The following is an 18,242-nucleotide window of genomic DNA, read 5'->3' on the forward strand; positions in this document are numbered from 1 at the left end:
TTGACCTCAAAAGGGGCAGGACTATACCCTTAATCATTTTGTATATATTTTTTATTCCTGGATTTACAGAACAGAAAAATGCAGAGATTTGGGGGAACATGATGAGCAGCATGTGAAAAATGGGCTTAGACCATTGGCACCATCTGCACTTTTTTTTTTATTTCTAGCTCCATAGTTTTATTTCTAGCTCCATATCAAGGGCAAATATTAAGTAGGATATTTATACTATGTTATATTTATACTTAACATGGTCTTGAAACTGTAGTCCTTACACAGGCAAATCTCTCAATGGGAGTCTGGCCTGCATAAGGTCTGCATTACTGAGCCCTAGCACTGCTGAGGAGATACGTCTCAGCATGGCCCCTACATATTCCTCAAGGAACTGACAGAGTTACAACATTGGGAAGTTAAAGAAGAAGTGTGGAAACAGTATTACAGATGAATAAGAACTAATCTAAAGACACAACTCATCTCAAGGAATTTCATCTGAGCCATTGGGTGATAAAAGTATTACGGTACACTGCCGAAGTTAACAAGTGGAATCAAGAGAAGAAAAATTTCACATCCAAACAAGAAAGCTCCTGAAAATGCATAGACTTAGAGTAATGGATATCAATCAAGACATGGCCAGGATGTACATCAGACAACATGATGGAGGAAAAGGTCTGCTATCTATGGAGGAAGCAATTGACAATGGAAAATATCAGAGGGGTAGCCGTGTTGGTCTAGATCTGTAAAAGCAGCAAAGAGTCCTGTGGCACCTTATAGACTAACAGACGTATTGGAGCATGAGCTTTCGTGGGTCAATATCCACTTCGCCGGATGCATCATGAAAAATATAACACCCCAAAATATGAGGAGTCAGCCAAAACAAAAGATCATGTGGTCGCTATACCAAGTGCTGGACAAGCATGCATTCCAGCCCTGGAAAACATAAAAAAGGAGAACGCAAATCACCAAAGAAAGACTAGAAAGATTTACAGAGAAATCAATGTGATGGAGAAAGATCAAAGCCATTAGTGATCAAAGATTAACAAGCTTATGACTTGTAGAAGGATACTTCAAAAGAGAGACAGTGAGCCTCATTATGACTGAGCAAGAGCAATCATTAAGGGTTGATAACATTCAAAACAAAACTGGCCAACAGAATTGCTCCCCGAACTGCAGAATGTGTTCTGAAAAAGAAGAGATGGTGGAACTTTTGTTGAGCACCTGCAGGAGCCTGACTGGAAGAGAATTTATGAAGAGACACAATGAGATTGCCAACTGTCTGAACTGGAGCCTCTGGGGCAAATATGGATTTAAACAAAACATGCAAAATTAGGACCCACCAATTTGAAAGTGCTCTGGAGAATGAAGATTTTACAGGATCTGGCAATTGTCACAAACTAAACAGTGCAGGCCAACAGGCCAGACATAGTGGTTGTAGAAAAGAAAACAAACAAGACTGTGTTAATTGGCATTGCTGTGCCAGCAGATAAACATAAAAAGGAAACAAGAAGAGAAGATAGTTAAGTATGAAGAGCTATTCCATGAAGTGGAACAATTATGAAAAACTAGAACAAAAGTGATCCATTGATCTGTGAAGCATTTGGAGCAATCCCTAAGGGTATGGATGAGCAGCTCAAGAACACATTAGGAGTGGAAGACATCACAGTCATTGTCCTCCAAAAGACTGAACTCTTTGGCACTGCAAGAAGTTTAAGGAAAGTCAAAAGAGAACTGCAGGAATTCTGCAGCGGGTTTAACAAGATTCCTGACTACCCAAACCTATGCAGTTAGTTCATGATCAGGATTTATTGGTAACTCATGGAGATAAATTTTAGACAGTTTTCCCCTTAAAGGTCTGATATGCTGTGAAGGCTATTTTTTTAAAAGAAGAAAAATCCCCATGATGTAATACTGAGGGATAATAATATTTTTGAATTAACAATCCAAACCCTGTATTTTTCTTCTGATTGTAAAACTTCTGTAGACTTGCATTGACTGGATCATTCTGTTGTTTCCAGAAACTTGCATTGACAGCTACATTTTGTATTTCCTTATATAGTAACTCACCTTTCATAGACATCAGTGTTTTGACTTACCCTTCATTTTGCTTAATTTTTGACATAATGTCACTATATTCAAGACAAGAATTAATACTGCCTTGGGAATATTGAGATGATACTAAATCACACTAATGGGAATAAGGAAATAGCATTACCAAAAACGTGATGGAAATTAACTACTTCATTAGCTTAATTTTTTTTTTTTACATTTCAATATTCTGGCAGTTTCAAAAGGCTTTTCTTTTTTCAAAATGCCAAAGGGCTTCTTTGTAAAACTTAAAATGTAGCGATATTGGGAGCATAGTTTGTTTAAAATTAAAATTAAAATGTGCTGTATCTTGCTGTTCCCTAATATGTCAAAGTGTCTTAAGAATTGTGGCACCCCACAATTTAACCAGAAGTTTCAGACTATAAAATATGCATTCAGAATATAATGCATTTTTATCTACATACCTAGAAAAACAAATTCCTGTGCTCCACAAACCTATCTGTGCTTTGGTTTGTAGCAGAATGTCTTCCTTTTAAGTTAGCTGAGGCCCTCTCAGTATCATCCTTATATATAGTCATCCTTATATATGAGGTATAAATCCAGAGATATACAAATCTTGCATTCACAAAGTACTTGTTTCTGTTTTAAATATTCCTATCCTGACTGAGCTTGCCTTTCCATGACTGTAAGATTTATTACTATGTTATTCAGTGCAAGATGCCTTGCTTTTTTCAAAATAAATGCATATTTTTTTTTAAAAAGATGTATTTATAGGTATTAGGAAATAATTTAGGTAAAAATAAACCTCTAAAATGGAAATAGAGAATGTACTATCATAGAAGATACTTCTTCCCAGCAAATACTGTACACAGTGCAGAAGCTGTCATCCATGTGCTGGTGGCAGTGTTTCTTTATTACGGTCTTCTGTGTCTAGCAGGTATAATATATCCCAGATGTTGCAGTTACTTAGGGAAGCACAGTACACATTTTTAATAGCACAATGTAGTACCTACTTATGTTAACTGGATTTAAGCAGTCAGAGGAAATGTTATATTAGCCCCTCATCATGAATATTCTACTTTTAGAAAACTTTCAATTAAAAAAAAAAGATAATCTACATTTTGCCCACTGCAGCTCTATATATCATTTATCTTCTGATTCCACTGCCTTTTCAGATTATATAATTCCCCTCTAGCTTCATTAAAGACTGGTGACCACGTGCACATAAGATAGATGTTTAACAATCTGCAAATCCCAGCCTTATGACATTGGGAAATATGTGTCTACTGGGAACTGTGGATGGAAATTGTACCTGAATGGTACATGATGATAACAGGTATGAATACTAACTATTATCAATCGCCCACATATTTCCATGGATTGGTCCTGTTTGTCTCCATCGAATTCTGGTATTTCTGGTTAATGCTGCACTGGGAAGGGGAATAGTTATTCGGTTCCACCTGAAATACATTTCACACATAAATTCCCACATTTTTAAATGGTAGTTGTTAAATATTAGTATACATTGATGACATTTTTTTACACTGAAGAGTTTTAAGAACTTTATACTTATATAGACCTAAATTCTCCTTTCACAAGTCAATGCAGTTACTACAGATTTATATGCTGTAAATGATTCATGGGTTCCAAGGTCAGACGGGACCACTGTGATCATCTAGTCTGACCTCCTGTATAACACAGACCATAGAACTTCCCCAAAATAATTCCTAAAGCAGATCTTTTTAGAAAAATATCTTGATTTAAAAATTGTCAGTGATGGAGAATCCACCATGACTCTAGTCAATTGTTCCAACGGTTAATTACTTTCACCATGGAAAATGTACACCTTATTTCTAGTCTGAAATTGTCTAGCTTCAACTTTCATGTATTGGATTGTGTTATACCTTTCTCTGATAGACTGAAGAGCCCACTATTAAATATTTGTTTCTGAAAAAAAAAACTTTAATCGTTAATTCCAAGTCCCAAGCTAGTGCCCCAAATGCTTTCCCACCCCACAGCTACCCAAAGGAGAATTTGGTCCATGGTATTTTAGTACATTACAGAATATGTTATTTAAAGCATTTAAAATGAAACAAACAAAAATATGCTGTTGTTTCTATTCAAATGATCAAAGTTAATACTGCCCTTGAACGGCTTAGTATAATGAACCTTTCCCTGACAGTGGACCTCTCTAAAGCTACATATAGAGTTAAGCCTTTGGATCTGGCTGAGCTCCACTTGGAGCAGGACCTGAAGAGGAGATAAAGGCTGCCATTTGCCACCTTTACAGCCACCCAATCCTGGGGCGGGCAGGCAGGGAATGGCTCTGGCCACTAGTGCAACTTTTACCCATCTAGGTAGTTGTATGGCTATCATCCTTATAATTATCTGAGCATCTCATGTCTCCTGTAAGTTATGATCAATTGTAATGGCCATCAAGGCACTCCAACTATGTTCCCTTCCATGGTCATGCCTCTGACTTGCTCTCTATTCTGAGGGCTACAAGGAACGTGGGATACAGGAAGTTATGTCAGCTCTGTATCATCATGGGATTGCCCTATGCAAGAGGAATCCACAGATGGTCACTTAAGTCCATGTTGAACTGCCAGAGTAGCATCAAGCATACTTAATTGGGAACAGAATCTGGCCCTTTATTTTTCTTCTGTTAGATTAATGCATGATTAGCATATTTCACCCAGTCAATGGCTATTTTTTTCTTGCTGAACCTCTATATGCTGTTCTACCCAACAAAATATTTACAATCACAATTTTTGGCTAGTGAAATCCAGAGGTATTCCACTGTATTCCAGATGTCATAATTCCAAATTAGTAAAAGATGTGGATCATGTAAAACATGGCCATAGGGGGAAGAGTCCTTTGTTATTATAATTTAATAGCTTAATCAAAACAAAACCTCAAGTAAATTTTGCCTCATTTTGTGTATGTATGTAATTTTTGCCTGTAGCATCAGAAAAATAATATTGCTATACAACAAAAACTGTCCGAGGTACATAACTTTTCATTTCTGAGCAGCCAGAAAAAACAGCTCCTTTGTTTGCTATCCTCAGTTAATCAGAAATGAAAGATTGCATGGGGACACTTTCTTCACTGCTTTCCAGTGTCACAAAAGATTTACTTCCTTTTGTAGTCTTGAATCTCTGCTAGTTTTGCACAGAACTCTCTTACCCACTGTAGTTTTCAGAGGCATAGATGGTACTGTGAGGAAGATGAGACCCAGCACATATCTCAGGTAAGCACTCAGTGTGAAGTAAGGACCAGGAACGGCCATGATTGGTTGAAAACTCCAAGTAGACACTAACAACATAAACAGAGTATTCACCTCAGACTAAATATAATACATCAGGATTTGTAGCACCAACATATAAAAGCTTTAAAACTCATTGGTTGCTAAATAATTGATACCTCTGATGTTGAAATATGAAATGCCTTTGAGGGTAAAACACTGAAAATGCAAACATGAAGCAAGTTCAGTATTTTAAAGACAACAAAATGTAAACCATATACGAACACCTTTAACTGATAAAGGTGAAAGCAATTATTGCAGTCCTTTTTTGGCCATGACACGTTTATTTTTATGATGTATTTGAATGGGATTGATGTTATTCTTACATTATTCCTGGTGGAAGTCTGCACCACTGCCCAATGCAGAATTTTGCAGAAATTAATGTTTTTAGCGCAGAATTTCCTTTTCCCCGCAGAAATGGGCTGCAGTGCTGCTGGCTGCCACCAGGAGCCGCTGGACTCAGCAGAGTACAGCTTACACATGGAAGACACTGCCAGGGGGAGTGGGAGGGAGCCAGAGTGTTCCTGGCAGATGCAGTTCCCAGCATCCCCTGAGGGACGGAGAGGGCAGCACACAGGAAACTTCACACAAGCCTGTGACTGAGCAACAGGCTGTTTCTCCCTCAGGATCCCTGGGCTCTGAGGGGTAGGGAGTGGGTGTCTGAGCTGGGGGGGTGGCCTGCGGCTGGGTTCTGGAGGGTAGAGTGTTTGGGTGTATTGGATGGGGGGACCGTGGTTGGTTTTTTAGGGGGGGGGCGAGGAGGCAGAGAAACAGGAACTGGGTTGTCAGAGGGGTTTCTTTAACTCTACTTCTGGGGGAAATTTTGTGTCTGTGTTACAGAAATACTTGCTGACAGGTATTTTGAAATAAATTACCAAAATAATTGAAACTGGCGTGATTATGTAGTGTTATCTTTGTCAAATAAAATTTGCAGAATTTTGCAGAATTTTAAAATATTATGTGCAGAATGTTTAATTTTTTGGCGTGGAATTCCCCCAGGAGTATTACCTGTTAGTAAGAACCAGTCAGAGCACAGTACTGAAGAAAAATATTAAGAAGGAGAGTCTGACTGATCTGACTGCTAATAGATTTTATGAATTATTTCCTTGGGAGAGTCACTAGATTGAGAAAGCAAATGAGTTACGTTATTTATATTTCCTTCACTCAGAACTATCTGGACTAAAAGGCCAAGTGATTGACTGCCCAGGCATGTAGCACAGCACTACTGAAATATTTTGGGCATACAATAGGTGCTTTGATTAGGAAATTATATAAAACCCTCTATAGCTCAAAATATCCAGGACTCTCCAATCCATGCATCCTACATAAAGCTGTGGATACTAGCTCTATAACAGGCCAACCTGTTGAAGGAAAGAATGTCTCCATACATCTATTGGGATATTTCAGCTGTGCTCCTGTTGAGGAACCCTTTGTCTTTGATCTGTCCCTCCATCCCCACCTGAGGCTACACTGCTCATGGGAGTAGCACACTGGCAGTAGCCTTAGGGTTAGACTAACTCCAATGAGTTGTCTCACTGTTGAAGAGACTGACTGGTTTTCCTTCCTTCTACTTTTCTTTAAATATCAAGTGTGGGCAAGACCTCTGCTACTGTCAATCCCCAGATAGGTATATATTTAGAAGACAGGGGAGACAATATTAGTCATCCACCTAATGCTCCTTTTTTCTTTTCACTCTCTGATAGTTATCAGATCCAACTGTCATTAGAGTCTTTCCCTCAATAGGGGGAGGGATAGCTCAGTGGTTTGCGCATTGGCCTGCTAAACCCACAGTTGTGAGTTCAATCCTTGAGGTGGCCACTTAAGGATCTGGGGCAAAAAATTAGTCCTGCTAGTGAAGGCAGGGGGCTGGACTCCATGACCTTTTGAGGTCCCTTCCAGTTCTAGGAGATTGGTATATCTCCAATTATTACCTATTTAATGACTGAATGCCAGTCATAAAAGGAATAACCAATGCCTTGCATTAGGGAGCAGGGAGACTGCTCAGTGCATCTGTCTATCTACGTAGCAGCTGGATGGAGAGACATCACAACAGCCATCCCTGAGAACAGAATTACCCAACTGGTATCATCTGACTGTGACAGAACAGGTAATGCTCACCTGGAGTCAGCACCCCAGATGTTTAGAGCTGCTCTAGGGACACAACAGAGACATAAACTGTGTATCTCCAAAGCTGCACATAGCTGCTGAAATGTACCAGTGAAGACAGACAGATGGAAATCAGACAAGGAGAAGACCCATTAGATCAGTGATACTCAGACCTCAGTAGTTCAGGAGCCAAATTAGAGATCTACATTATCCAAAAGAGCCCCAGTAGTATGAATTCATTGTTTCATTTACCTATATATATATATATATATATATATATATATTATTCTCACAGCAAAATGAGTGACCACGTATTCTACAATTGGCTAATAACATAGTAAAAGCAATCTGATTAATAACTTAGATTGATTTATAATTAAATCACACAGTGTTTTAATATAGAATCATAGAATATCAGGGTTGGAAGGGATCTCAGAAGGTCATCTAGTCCAACCCCCTGCTCAAAGCAGGACCAATCCCCAACTAAATCATCCCAGCCAGGGCATTTTCAAGCCTGACTGTAAAAACCTGTAAGGAAGGAGATTCCACCACCTTGCTAGGTAACTCATTCCAGTGCTTCACCACCCTCCTAGTGAAAAAGTTTTTCCTAATAGCCAACCGAAACCTCCCCCACTGCAACTTGAGACCATTATTTCTTGTTCTGTCATCTGCTACCACTGAGAACAGTCTAGTTCTATCCTCTTTGGAACCCCCTTTCAGGTAGTTGAAAGCAGCTATCAAATCCCCCCTCATTCTTCTCTTCTGCAGACTCTCCTCATAAGTCATGTGTTCCAGCCCCCTAGTCATTTTTGTTGCCCTCCGCTGGACTCTTTCCAATTTTTCCACATCCTTCTTGTAGTGTGGGGCCCAAAACTGGACACAGTACTCCAGATGAGGCCTCACCTATGCCGAACAGAGGGAAAGGATCATGTCCCTGGGTGCTGCAAAGAGCCACAGGAGGCACATTAAAGATCCACTTGTGGCTCCCGAGCCTCAGTCTCGGTATCACTGTGTTAGATGATATAGTCAATCCCCTGGCAATGCAGTGTCATTTTCTGTAATATATCTACAAATGTTCCTTGAGGACTTCGGCTCTCATGAAGCTTCTGATGGCATGTTCCCCCCTACCCTTGCATTTCACTGCAGCTTATTTTTTAAAATAAAGTGTTTATAATACATGACTCCGTGAATGGCTTTAGATTTCTAACATCCTGTGAACCTTCAACAACTAATGTAGAAAGCATTTAATTTATTTGAGCTTCGCTGCTTTATTGAAATATTCACATAGAGTAATTTACTAAGCATAATTTGTTTCTAACACTCTATTTTAAATAACGCAAATGAAGGATTAAAAAAGTCACAGTTCATCATCCTGACACCACATTGCTGGGCTATGACTTTTCTATTTCAGAATAATTTACTGAGAATATGATTTTATTTAAAGAGTGTCTTACTATACAACTATTGTCATGATATTATAAACATATATTAAAATGGTTTATGAGGGTTCAGCCAATTCATTTCAGATTTACCTATACTGATACTTTGGAGGTTTGTATTCACATAACATATTCTCTTGCATTCCCAGTAATGAAAACATTATGAATAATACTGTAGGCCAGGAGATCTGCACTTCCAAATTATTTGTGAAATGCAAATCAGGCTTATGGAGACCTAGTGTTTCTTTTGTTGTGAAGGAGCTCACTCCTGTCTTAGAAATGCTATGTGAGTGGGAAGAAAATTAATCTGAAAACATATAAAAACATTACAAAAAAACTCCGCTAGAAAATTTGTGATAGAGATGATATAATAAGTATTATGGTTTTTAAAAGAAAACGTTCCTTTAAAGGATCATTTTATATTTAGCTCTCAAATTGCTGTGTACATATAGTTAAAATACTTACAACTGCTAATATAACCCATTAAATATGACAGGACAAATTCTAGCAGTCATTCCATGTAGCTGACCACCAGAAAATCCACCTGAAACAGTGGAAACATGGAGCAGCAGTTGGCTTTCTCTATCCAAGTTCCTCCCCTGATTCCACAGAGAAACTGCTTTGCAGCCCCTCTAGAAGAAAAGCCAGAGGGGAATGTTCTGGAGTTGGGCCTAGATGTGAGGGCCTCATGTTTATGCCCACACAGCTCTGATCTGACAATGGACACTTTGCACCATTCCAGAGTGGATTATTCATGATATTGGCAGCAATAATCTATGGAAGATTAGTAAGCGGGGCTGCCAATAGCACACTCATAGGCATACATCATTGCTCTTTCTTCAGCACGAAGTGTGTGCAAGCCTATTTTGGAAACTATTCTTTTCCATACCTTGATCCCTTGAGAAATCCATGATGTGCTGACATTTACTGTTATAAGATACAAGAAGGTTCTTGCCTGCACCCAATCAGGGCCGGCTCAGGCTTTTTTGCAACCCCAAGCGGCACAGGGGGAGGAAAAGGAGGGAAAAAAAAAGCCATGATCGCGGCACTTCGGAGGCAGCTCAACAGCATCGCTTCATTCCTTGGCGGCAATTCGGTAGCGGGTCCTTCCCATTGGCCCCCCAAGCACCTGCTTCATTCGCTGGTGCCTGGAGCCAGCCCTGCACCCAATATCTTCACCCAACAAAGCATGAAGAGCCAAATCCTGTAGTCCTTAATGCTTAGTTCAGCAAAAGTCCCATTAATATCATTGGAGTTGTGTCAGAATAGGACCTGAATAAGAACTGCATGATTTGAGCAGTGAGTTAGGGAGACAATAATATCTCCATTGTACAGAATAGAAACTGAGCCCTCACTCTGTGAGCCCTCATACTGTTTACAAAATAGCAGCAATAATTTCAAAGGGGCCAAACAATACTAGCCCATTATCCATGTAGCTTCTTTCATGTTGACTATTAAATTAACTATCTCCCCACAAAAGAACCCAGACAAAAACACATTTAACTCACTGCATGGCCATACTATCCTGGGTGAAATCAATGACAGCTTTGCCATTGACTTTCAACTGGTACAGGATCAAGCCCTAAGTGGTTTGCCCACAGTCACACAAGGCATCTACTGCAGAGCCAGGAAGTGACCGCACATCCATATAAATGTAATTCCTCTCAGTGTAACAATTATGAATGAAAGGATTTGGTCACAAATAAAAATCAAGTTCAGTCATCCAAGATCTCTTCATCCAGACTGAGAACCAGTCCAGTGCCTTAACCATACGGTTGTCCTTCCTCCTGAAGTCAATAACCACCCTTCTGCTGGCTTCAGTGAGAACAAGACTGGACTGGTGCTAGGTGAGATGCTGCATGCAAGCCTCAAACCTGTTTACATTTGTTGTTTTTAATTGCCTTCTTTCTTTCTGGGAAAAAGATCCAAATCATTTCAGAGATGCTATAATATGAAAAGTATAAGACAGCAGGTTAGTTGCAAGATAAATCTAGCCTGTTGTACCTGTTACCAGGTTGATGAGTTCCACAGCCCAGATTAATGGAAAACTGGATCATGTGAGTTATGGTGGAGGGGAGTACCGGCAGGACGTGGAAGTAATCAACAGCCCAGACATTCTTGTTATGCCCTTGATGATTCTTTTGCTTAAGACAGAACTTGGTAGCAGGAGTCTGCAGCTCCGGACTAATGACAACAGAAGCCAAAGATGGAACCTTCAAAAGAAATTAAACTAATTAGATTTATATAAAAAATTACACAGAAAAATACTGTTTACAAAATAGCAGCAATAATTTCAAAGGGGCCAAACAATACTAGCCCATTATCCATGTAGCTTCTTTCATGTTGACTATTAAATTAACTATCTCCCCACAAAAGAACCCAGACAAAAACACATTTAACTCACTGCATGGCCATACTATCCTGGGAATCAGGGGTGCTCAGCACCTACAATAATCAGGGTATTTGACTGTAAACACCTTGAAGGGACCATGTCTTCTGTGTTCTGAAAAATACTAATTAAGCTTGATTGCTTAGCAGTGATGGTGCATTAGAAAAGGGTATTGCTTCTCAACTCTTCCAGTTCACATTAGCAAATGCAATGGAAGTGCACCTCTGGTTTAAATAGAATGGAATAATTTGGAGAGGATGTCATGTTTAAAATATAAGGAAATGTTCTTTTGATTAAATTTAGCTCGTGTCTGGAGCTATATGACTAGTCTTTTTTAATATAATAAAGGGACACTTTTAGCTGTAAATGTAGTCGATTTGAAAAAAAAATGTCAAATGTAGTTGTAGAGACTACCCCTGCCTCTGAGTCACCCTATTATTTTCTTCAGTTGTCAATAATAATTTCCTTTTTTTAAAGTGGGTTCTTTCCAATTGCCATGCAAAGAACAGGAGAAACTTTACTACAGTGAAACAACAAAACTGACTCAGCACAAAGTGCTTTCAAATACATAAAGTAAACAGACTGAAAAAAAAAATTTTTCTCTAAATTTTATAGTTATAGTAATCTTAGGTGTTAACAAAAGAAAGTGATAAAAGTTTAGAAGTGCTTTTTAAGTAGTCTAGACCTTTAATACAATATCCTCTATGTACTGTAAGGCAGAAACATGCTGTAGTTTAGTTTGTAACAATGTTATGTGCATATGTATATATGTAACCCCTGTCTTTTCTTCTTCCTTTTAGACAGCACAATAAAAATATTGTACCAGAGTTACTGTGCTGGCTAGGGCTCTGTGTATGGCACATCCACAGACAGCCCCTAAAGCATATGGCTCTTCATAGCAGGGAGGACCCCAGATTCAGGAAGCAATCCTGAGAAGAAATCGAGGGGTGAATATTCTTGTTGCCTGGGAGAGAAGGCAAAAGTGTTTTCCAGCAATAGTAATGGAGCTGTCTCTGTATCCTTTTTTAGTAATAAATACATTGTCTGTTGTTTACTGAGCTCATGCCTGTGTGATCATTCCAGGGAGTCTGTCTGCTTGTGCTAAACAACCAAAAAGGAGACTGCGAGGTCACACAATTGCCAGCGAACCGAAAAATCCATTATTCGCTCAGCTCTAATTTTAACTTTCATCTAGACTTCTCATATTTTGATTGGTGTATAAGCTTGACAAAACCCAGGGTGAATTTTGCTCATGTGTTCCTTTCACAATAGAGAACTCTTTGGAAATTGCATATGAAAGCCCCATATTTTCTGACACAACAAAAACAGCATGCTCTTTTTAAAGGATACATCTGCTATCACAGTAGGGCTGCAAAATTATTGCCCAGTGCTAGCTTCACAAACCTACCATGCCTACCTGACTGCTTACCAGACCATACGGCCAGCACAAACCTCTCCTTTATTGACACTCCCATTCCCCCAATCTAGCTGCTGCATGCTCAGAAATAGCTATAAGAATTACAAGCTTCCAATCTCTTTATCTGCTACCAAATGAGCTAAGTAGTGGGCATTGCAGAATTTTGATGCTCAGATGCTTTCTAACAGAGTGATCTGTATATGTTAGTTGCTTGAAAAGCTCTTGTTGAATTACCCCAGTGGAATGCCACACTCAGCATGGTCAAATTGGCTTAAAAATTTACATGTATCCGACGAAGTGGGTATTCACCCACGAAAGCCCATGCTCCAATACGTCTGTTAGTCTATAAGATGCCACAGGACTCTTTGCTGCTTAAAAATGTAGGTTGTCTATCTTTGTCTATAACACCTACCTTATAAGAAGCATAGGTCAGTGTATCAAGAGCTATGTGCTCTTTCTTTCCTTCTATCTTTGCATAGAGGAGGACATCATTTTCATGGGCTTCTCCAGAATCACAAGTTCCCCCTTTACAATACATATTTGAGAAACAAAATAATTGAAGCACATGTTATTTAAAAGTACAAGCACGTTCAATTCCCATAATTATGAAAACAATTACACCTAGATATTATTAAACTAAGATCTGAAACAAAAGAACACAAGCCCCAATGGAATAATGTATAAGAACCATTGGATCAGACAGGCCATGCTGGAGATCAAGGCCTTGACAGAAAAGCCTAAGTAACTATTTTTATCAGTTTATTGAAATAAATTTTAATAAAAACAATGTTATGCTACAAGTGGTGTTTGTATCTGTGCATCTTACACCCTATTCACATGGAAGTGCTCTGCTTTTTTCAGTGTTTGATTTCCCATGTTTCTGGTAGAAATCAGTGAATTGTTATTATTTAGTATTTACATCCTGGTTAGAGTCAAAGGCCTCTGTCAGGTTCAGGGCTCCATCATGTTTGGTGCTGTGCAAACACAGAGGCCATATAGGAAGATTGTACTGGGCCCTGGGCACAAGAGTAGTCCTTGCAAGCAGGCAGTGCAGGGCTGTTCAGGGCTAGCCTCTCCAAAAGATACAGAGGGAAGTTCAGAGAGCCTGTGGGACCATAGTTTCTACTTCTTCCTCCTCACTTCACTAGCTAACAAGGCTAACTAGGTGCATGCCAGGCCCTGTCTTCATGGGTGTGGTTGCAGCCATACTTTCTCTGCCTCCCTTTATGCCTCTCTGAGCTCTGCCCGGAGTGGTGCTACACAGTTCCTGATACATATGAGCACAATAGAGCCCTTAGTGAATATTGTGGAGAAGTAAAAGATATGCCATTTGTAATTGTGATTTACAGTACTTTCAGTAGGGAATAAGAGAGACAGTCTTTACTCAGCCAAACTCCCATTGCTCAATGGAAAGGAGCATGGTGTAGTGGTTTAAGAATGAGATTAGGAGTCAGGAGGATTTGTGGGTTATTTCTGTCTTTCACAGACTTGGTGTGTAATTCTGGGCAAGTTCAGCAAGACTCTCTCTGCCCACCTGTATAATGAGAATAATGTTTATATAATCCATAGGATTGTTGGCAGGACTAATTAGAATTTGTTAGTTGCTTTGAGATCTCTGAATGAAAGGTGCTATATACATTAAAAATACTAGTATTAACATAGCAACCTTATTGCTGGCTCTCCCAATATACTTGGCATTCATGGATGTGAAGAGGGTGCTAGTCCTGTGTCCCAAAGCCTTGTTATGGCAGTGAGGTCCTAAGCAGTTCTGCTGCAGGAAGTGGACCCCCAGTTGGGTGTGGAAAGGTTCCCTCATCCCCTTCTTCTTCCCTTTCCCCATTTATCCATAGTTGTGGCACTTCCCAGATACTTTGGGAAGCACAGTTAGCTGAGCATGAGTTATACTTTAGTCATACACAAGTTATTAGGCTGAATACAGGGGAACAGTGAAATTTAATGGCATGGGACACATAGGTCAGATGAGATGATATAATGGTCCCTTCTAGCCTTAAACTCCATGAATCTATTCATCTACTTCCTCTCTGGCTAACAGTCAGCTGGCCAGCAGGCAGGCAGGCAAGAATTTGCTTGGGGAAGTGCATGGTGCATCTTGCTCAGTGTGCCCCTGTTCCCTAATGTCATTAACATGGGCTCAAATGGAGTTAGACATGGTAGAGTTTGTGACTTGTTTTTCTTCCCTGCAAAGGAACAGGGTTTCAGCTGGGGCAGCATCTTCATATCTGTAGAGCTCAAGAGACTTGTAAAGCTTTCATGTGGTAGCAGCTGTGGAGGCAAATCTGGGCTGGGCATATTCTTCAAATGCTGCAATAGAGATAGAATGGCTTTAAACAACATGGACGCTAATGGTAGTATATTTTATTGGCATAGCTCCATTTGGTATCCTGGATAATGAATATTAAAACAAGGTATCTGTAACTGAAAAAAGGAAGTTTCACGCTTTCCTGTATCAGGCTGACATTGCAGGTTGGTTTAAAAAACAGGATGAGGAAACTCCTTTAAATAGTCTGTAAGATTTCAGATATAAAACACTTCAATTGCGTTGTCAAGCAAAGATGGCCAATTATAGGGGTGGAATAAGCAAAGGGTGTTCTGAAAAGCCTTATAAGGCTTACATCTTTGCTGTGACTTACATTGGCCTATGAAAGCTCTACTTGCTTCAGTGAGGCTTTATTTGTATCCCTGAATATTTACACTATTATGCATTTAGCTACAAACAGGCATAGCTTATGTTTTCAGTGCGAACACCCAATTTCTCCACCACTCTTGCTGAACTGACAGCCTCTCCCGTAAGTTCAGAAGGTTGACAAAGTTTCTTTCCTGTTTCTCTTGCAGGTGTTGCAATGCCTGGAAGACCTGGAAATAAGGCAACCTCCCTTTCCTGTGCTTTATTGGTAAATCATGTAACACAGGGGAGATGTGTGACAATTCAGAGTAACTACAGCAGGACTTTAAATCAACCAATTAAGGGTTTTTTTCTTGTTGACTCAAAAGGTGGCTTTGGAAGGTCACTAATTTAATCCATGCTTCCTCCTTTATCATCCCATCATTTTCTTCCCTATTTTCTAAAAACTAAATCCTGTGTTGAGAGAATAAATTTCATGTGGAATTTCCTTTATTTAGACATGTGCACATTAAATTCCTGGAAAAATACAACAAAATATTGGATGATTTCCCCACACCCAACAAACATTTGTATGAATTTGGATTTGTGAGAGCGAATGCCTAATACAGTTGTACTAACAACAGCCTTCTTATTTGGAGAGGAAACTTCTTGCTTTTACTTCATCTTTTATTCTTGCTAGTTTACTATTGCCCCCCGAGAAAACCATTCAGGGTGAAATTCATCCCATTGTGAAAGGTCTGCACACAATCCTCAGCACTACTTAAGCATTTAATATAGTATTTCAGTATTGTGGAGTTCTTGTGTGGACTTTGTGCTCTGGGGTTGAATTTCACCCTCTAGTAAGACATTATTGTGGCAGCTATTCATGTGTCTGGTGATGGCTTAGTAGCTCAGGAGCAGAAACCATTTTGTGAGTTAGTTAACAGAAACATGGTCTGTTGTAATAATTGAGGCCTAGAAGGCCTTCCTCAGCTGTGAGCCTAACTGTGGGAAAGTGGATGGAAGTTTGTAATATTGTTAGGTTACCTGGAATAACAAATGTTTGCAAACTTTGATGTGAAAAAGGTAACAGAAGTCCAACCCAGAATGTTACATAAGGTTGTTTGTAAAAATTATTAAAAGTGAAATACAGAATGACTGAGTTAGTCTAAACAAAAAGGTGTTACCGATATAACTGAAGCACTGTGTTGAGATCATATGTGGCAACAAGGCAGAAGTGGAGCCAGAAATCAATGGATTAAATGTGGCATGTCAGAAGTAAGGCGAGAGTGATGAACAAAATAATGAGAGGATGGCCTATTCCGCCCATCATTCGGTTTGGTTTTTTTTAAAGAAACAGACTTTGTGAGAAAAATTGGCGACTGCAGGAGATTCACAATTATGGCTGCCACCCCAATGTTACCTGGGAACCTGGGTCTTTTTCATTCTGATCCTGTCCTGATGAGACCAAGCCAGAGAGAGGGACCCAGATGACATTGTCATCTCCACCAGCTCTGGCTGAATCCCAAATGTCATTTAGGATGTGAAGCTCTGTTCTCCCGCCTCTCATGTGTCCTTTTCCTTCCCCACCTTATTTCTTATCTTTCTTATTCCTCTTCTTTTGCCTTCTGTCTAAGCAGAGTCTGGCTCAGCTGGCCAGGATTATATATTTTGCAACACTACTGTAAGCCCGAGACCAGAAAGAGGCAGCTTAAAGCAATGCCCTAAACAGGCCAATGCATATTTGCCAGGTCTCAGAGTGGCTGATAAGACCATGTGCTGGGCCTGTATTTTTCCAGCAGTGAGGTTGCAAGTGAAAGTCAACATCAGAGACAGAAAAAGTTGCATTTTAATCTTTGCTGTTCTTTCCTTTCCCATTCATGCGTGTTTGTCTTGTTTTGTCTTCTAGAAAATGGGACTGGACTTTAATAACACAGCAACAACAACAGCTTCAGCCTATCTCAACTAACTTCACTTTTTCCCAAAAGGACAGTTATTGCCACCTAAGAGACTGTCAAACACGGGCTTTATTCCCGGTAAAGACTCTCTCCAGCTACAGGAAAAGAGAACAAGGGATTTGTTAAAACGAGAGCCTTATTTAATACTTTACATTTCAATTGCATTAACTGTTTTTCCTTCTTTTCTGTATTTTTAATAAAAGATTAAAAGGATTTTTTTGCCATAGTATTAAGCAGGCTGAGATCTCTGTATACCAAACGCTGAACCTTGTTTAAAACTGTTTAATGCTGGACACTGACTGGGTTATGTTAACACCTATGACTCTATGGACCCCATTTTTCTCTCTAAAATTTCTCTCTCCACCTGGACTCCCACTTCAGACAGAACAAATTGGGCCTGATTCTCCACTGTGTTACTCTCCTCTCACACTGGTGTGACTCTGCTGAAATCAATGAAGTCACACCCGTGTAGAGGTGGAGTGACTCACAGCTATCATCTTCAGAAGATATTTAGCGTCTTTTGGTTCAGATTGTAGGATTTCAAATTTATTCTCAAATTCGAGGCTGATATATTCTGCGTGTCCCAAATATGTTAAAAGTACATACTCACCCATGCTGAAGTAAAATCTCAGGTTCCCATAACCTGTAGTGTCCATATATGGAGTACATAGTTTTCTCTCTCCATCTCTGAGGAATACCATAGATGAACCTGACTCCAGTGTTCCACATTCAGTACCAATGACAGCTCCAGATATGTCCCATCTAAATACATCAACAATGTGTTGAGAGTCAGATACCTGGTAGGGGTAAGCCTGCATGTTTCTAACAGTTTACTTTATAAAGAAAAACTTCTTCAAACCTCATGTGGTATAATGAAAAGCAGTTTGTTCAAACATGCTAATCACCACAAAATAACAGCTCCTTCAATTCAGTCAACTTAAATAGCATACAATTAATGTATGTCAG

The 18,242-nt window shown here is 39.5% G+C and overlaps 1 protein-coding gene across 1 annotated transcript in view; it reads right to left on the reverse strand.

Annotated features, from left to right (window-relative positions):
- RELN (reelin) overlaps positions 1-18,242 on the reverse strand; it is a 473,567-nt gene that overhangs the window by 153,638 nt on the left and 301,687 nt on the right. Inside the window, exons 12-16 of the mRNA XM_045031243.1 lie at positions 17,887-18,038; positions 13,108-13,220; positions 10,894-11,102; positions 5,227-5,355; positions 3,391-3,500 (exon numbers count right to left, since the gene is read on the reverse strand). Of these exons, the coding sequence (XP_044887178.1) occupies positions 3,391-3,500; positions 5,227-5,355; positions 10,894-11,102; positions 13,108-13,220; positions 17,887-18,038 (713 nt within the window). The remainder of the gene's footprint in view (positions 1-3,390; positions 3,501-5,226; positions 5,356-10,893; positions 11,103-13,107; positions 13,221-17,886; positions 18,039-18,242) is intronic.

This window comes from Mauremys mutica, chromosome 1 (genome assembly GCF_020497125.1).
Source record: "Mauremys mutica isolate MM-2020 ecotype Southern chromosome 1, ASM2049712v1, whole genome shotgun sequence".
Lineage (NCBI taxonomy): Eukaryota > Metazoa > Chordata > Testudines > Geoemydidae > Mauremys > Mauremys mutica.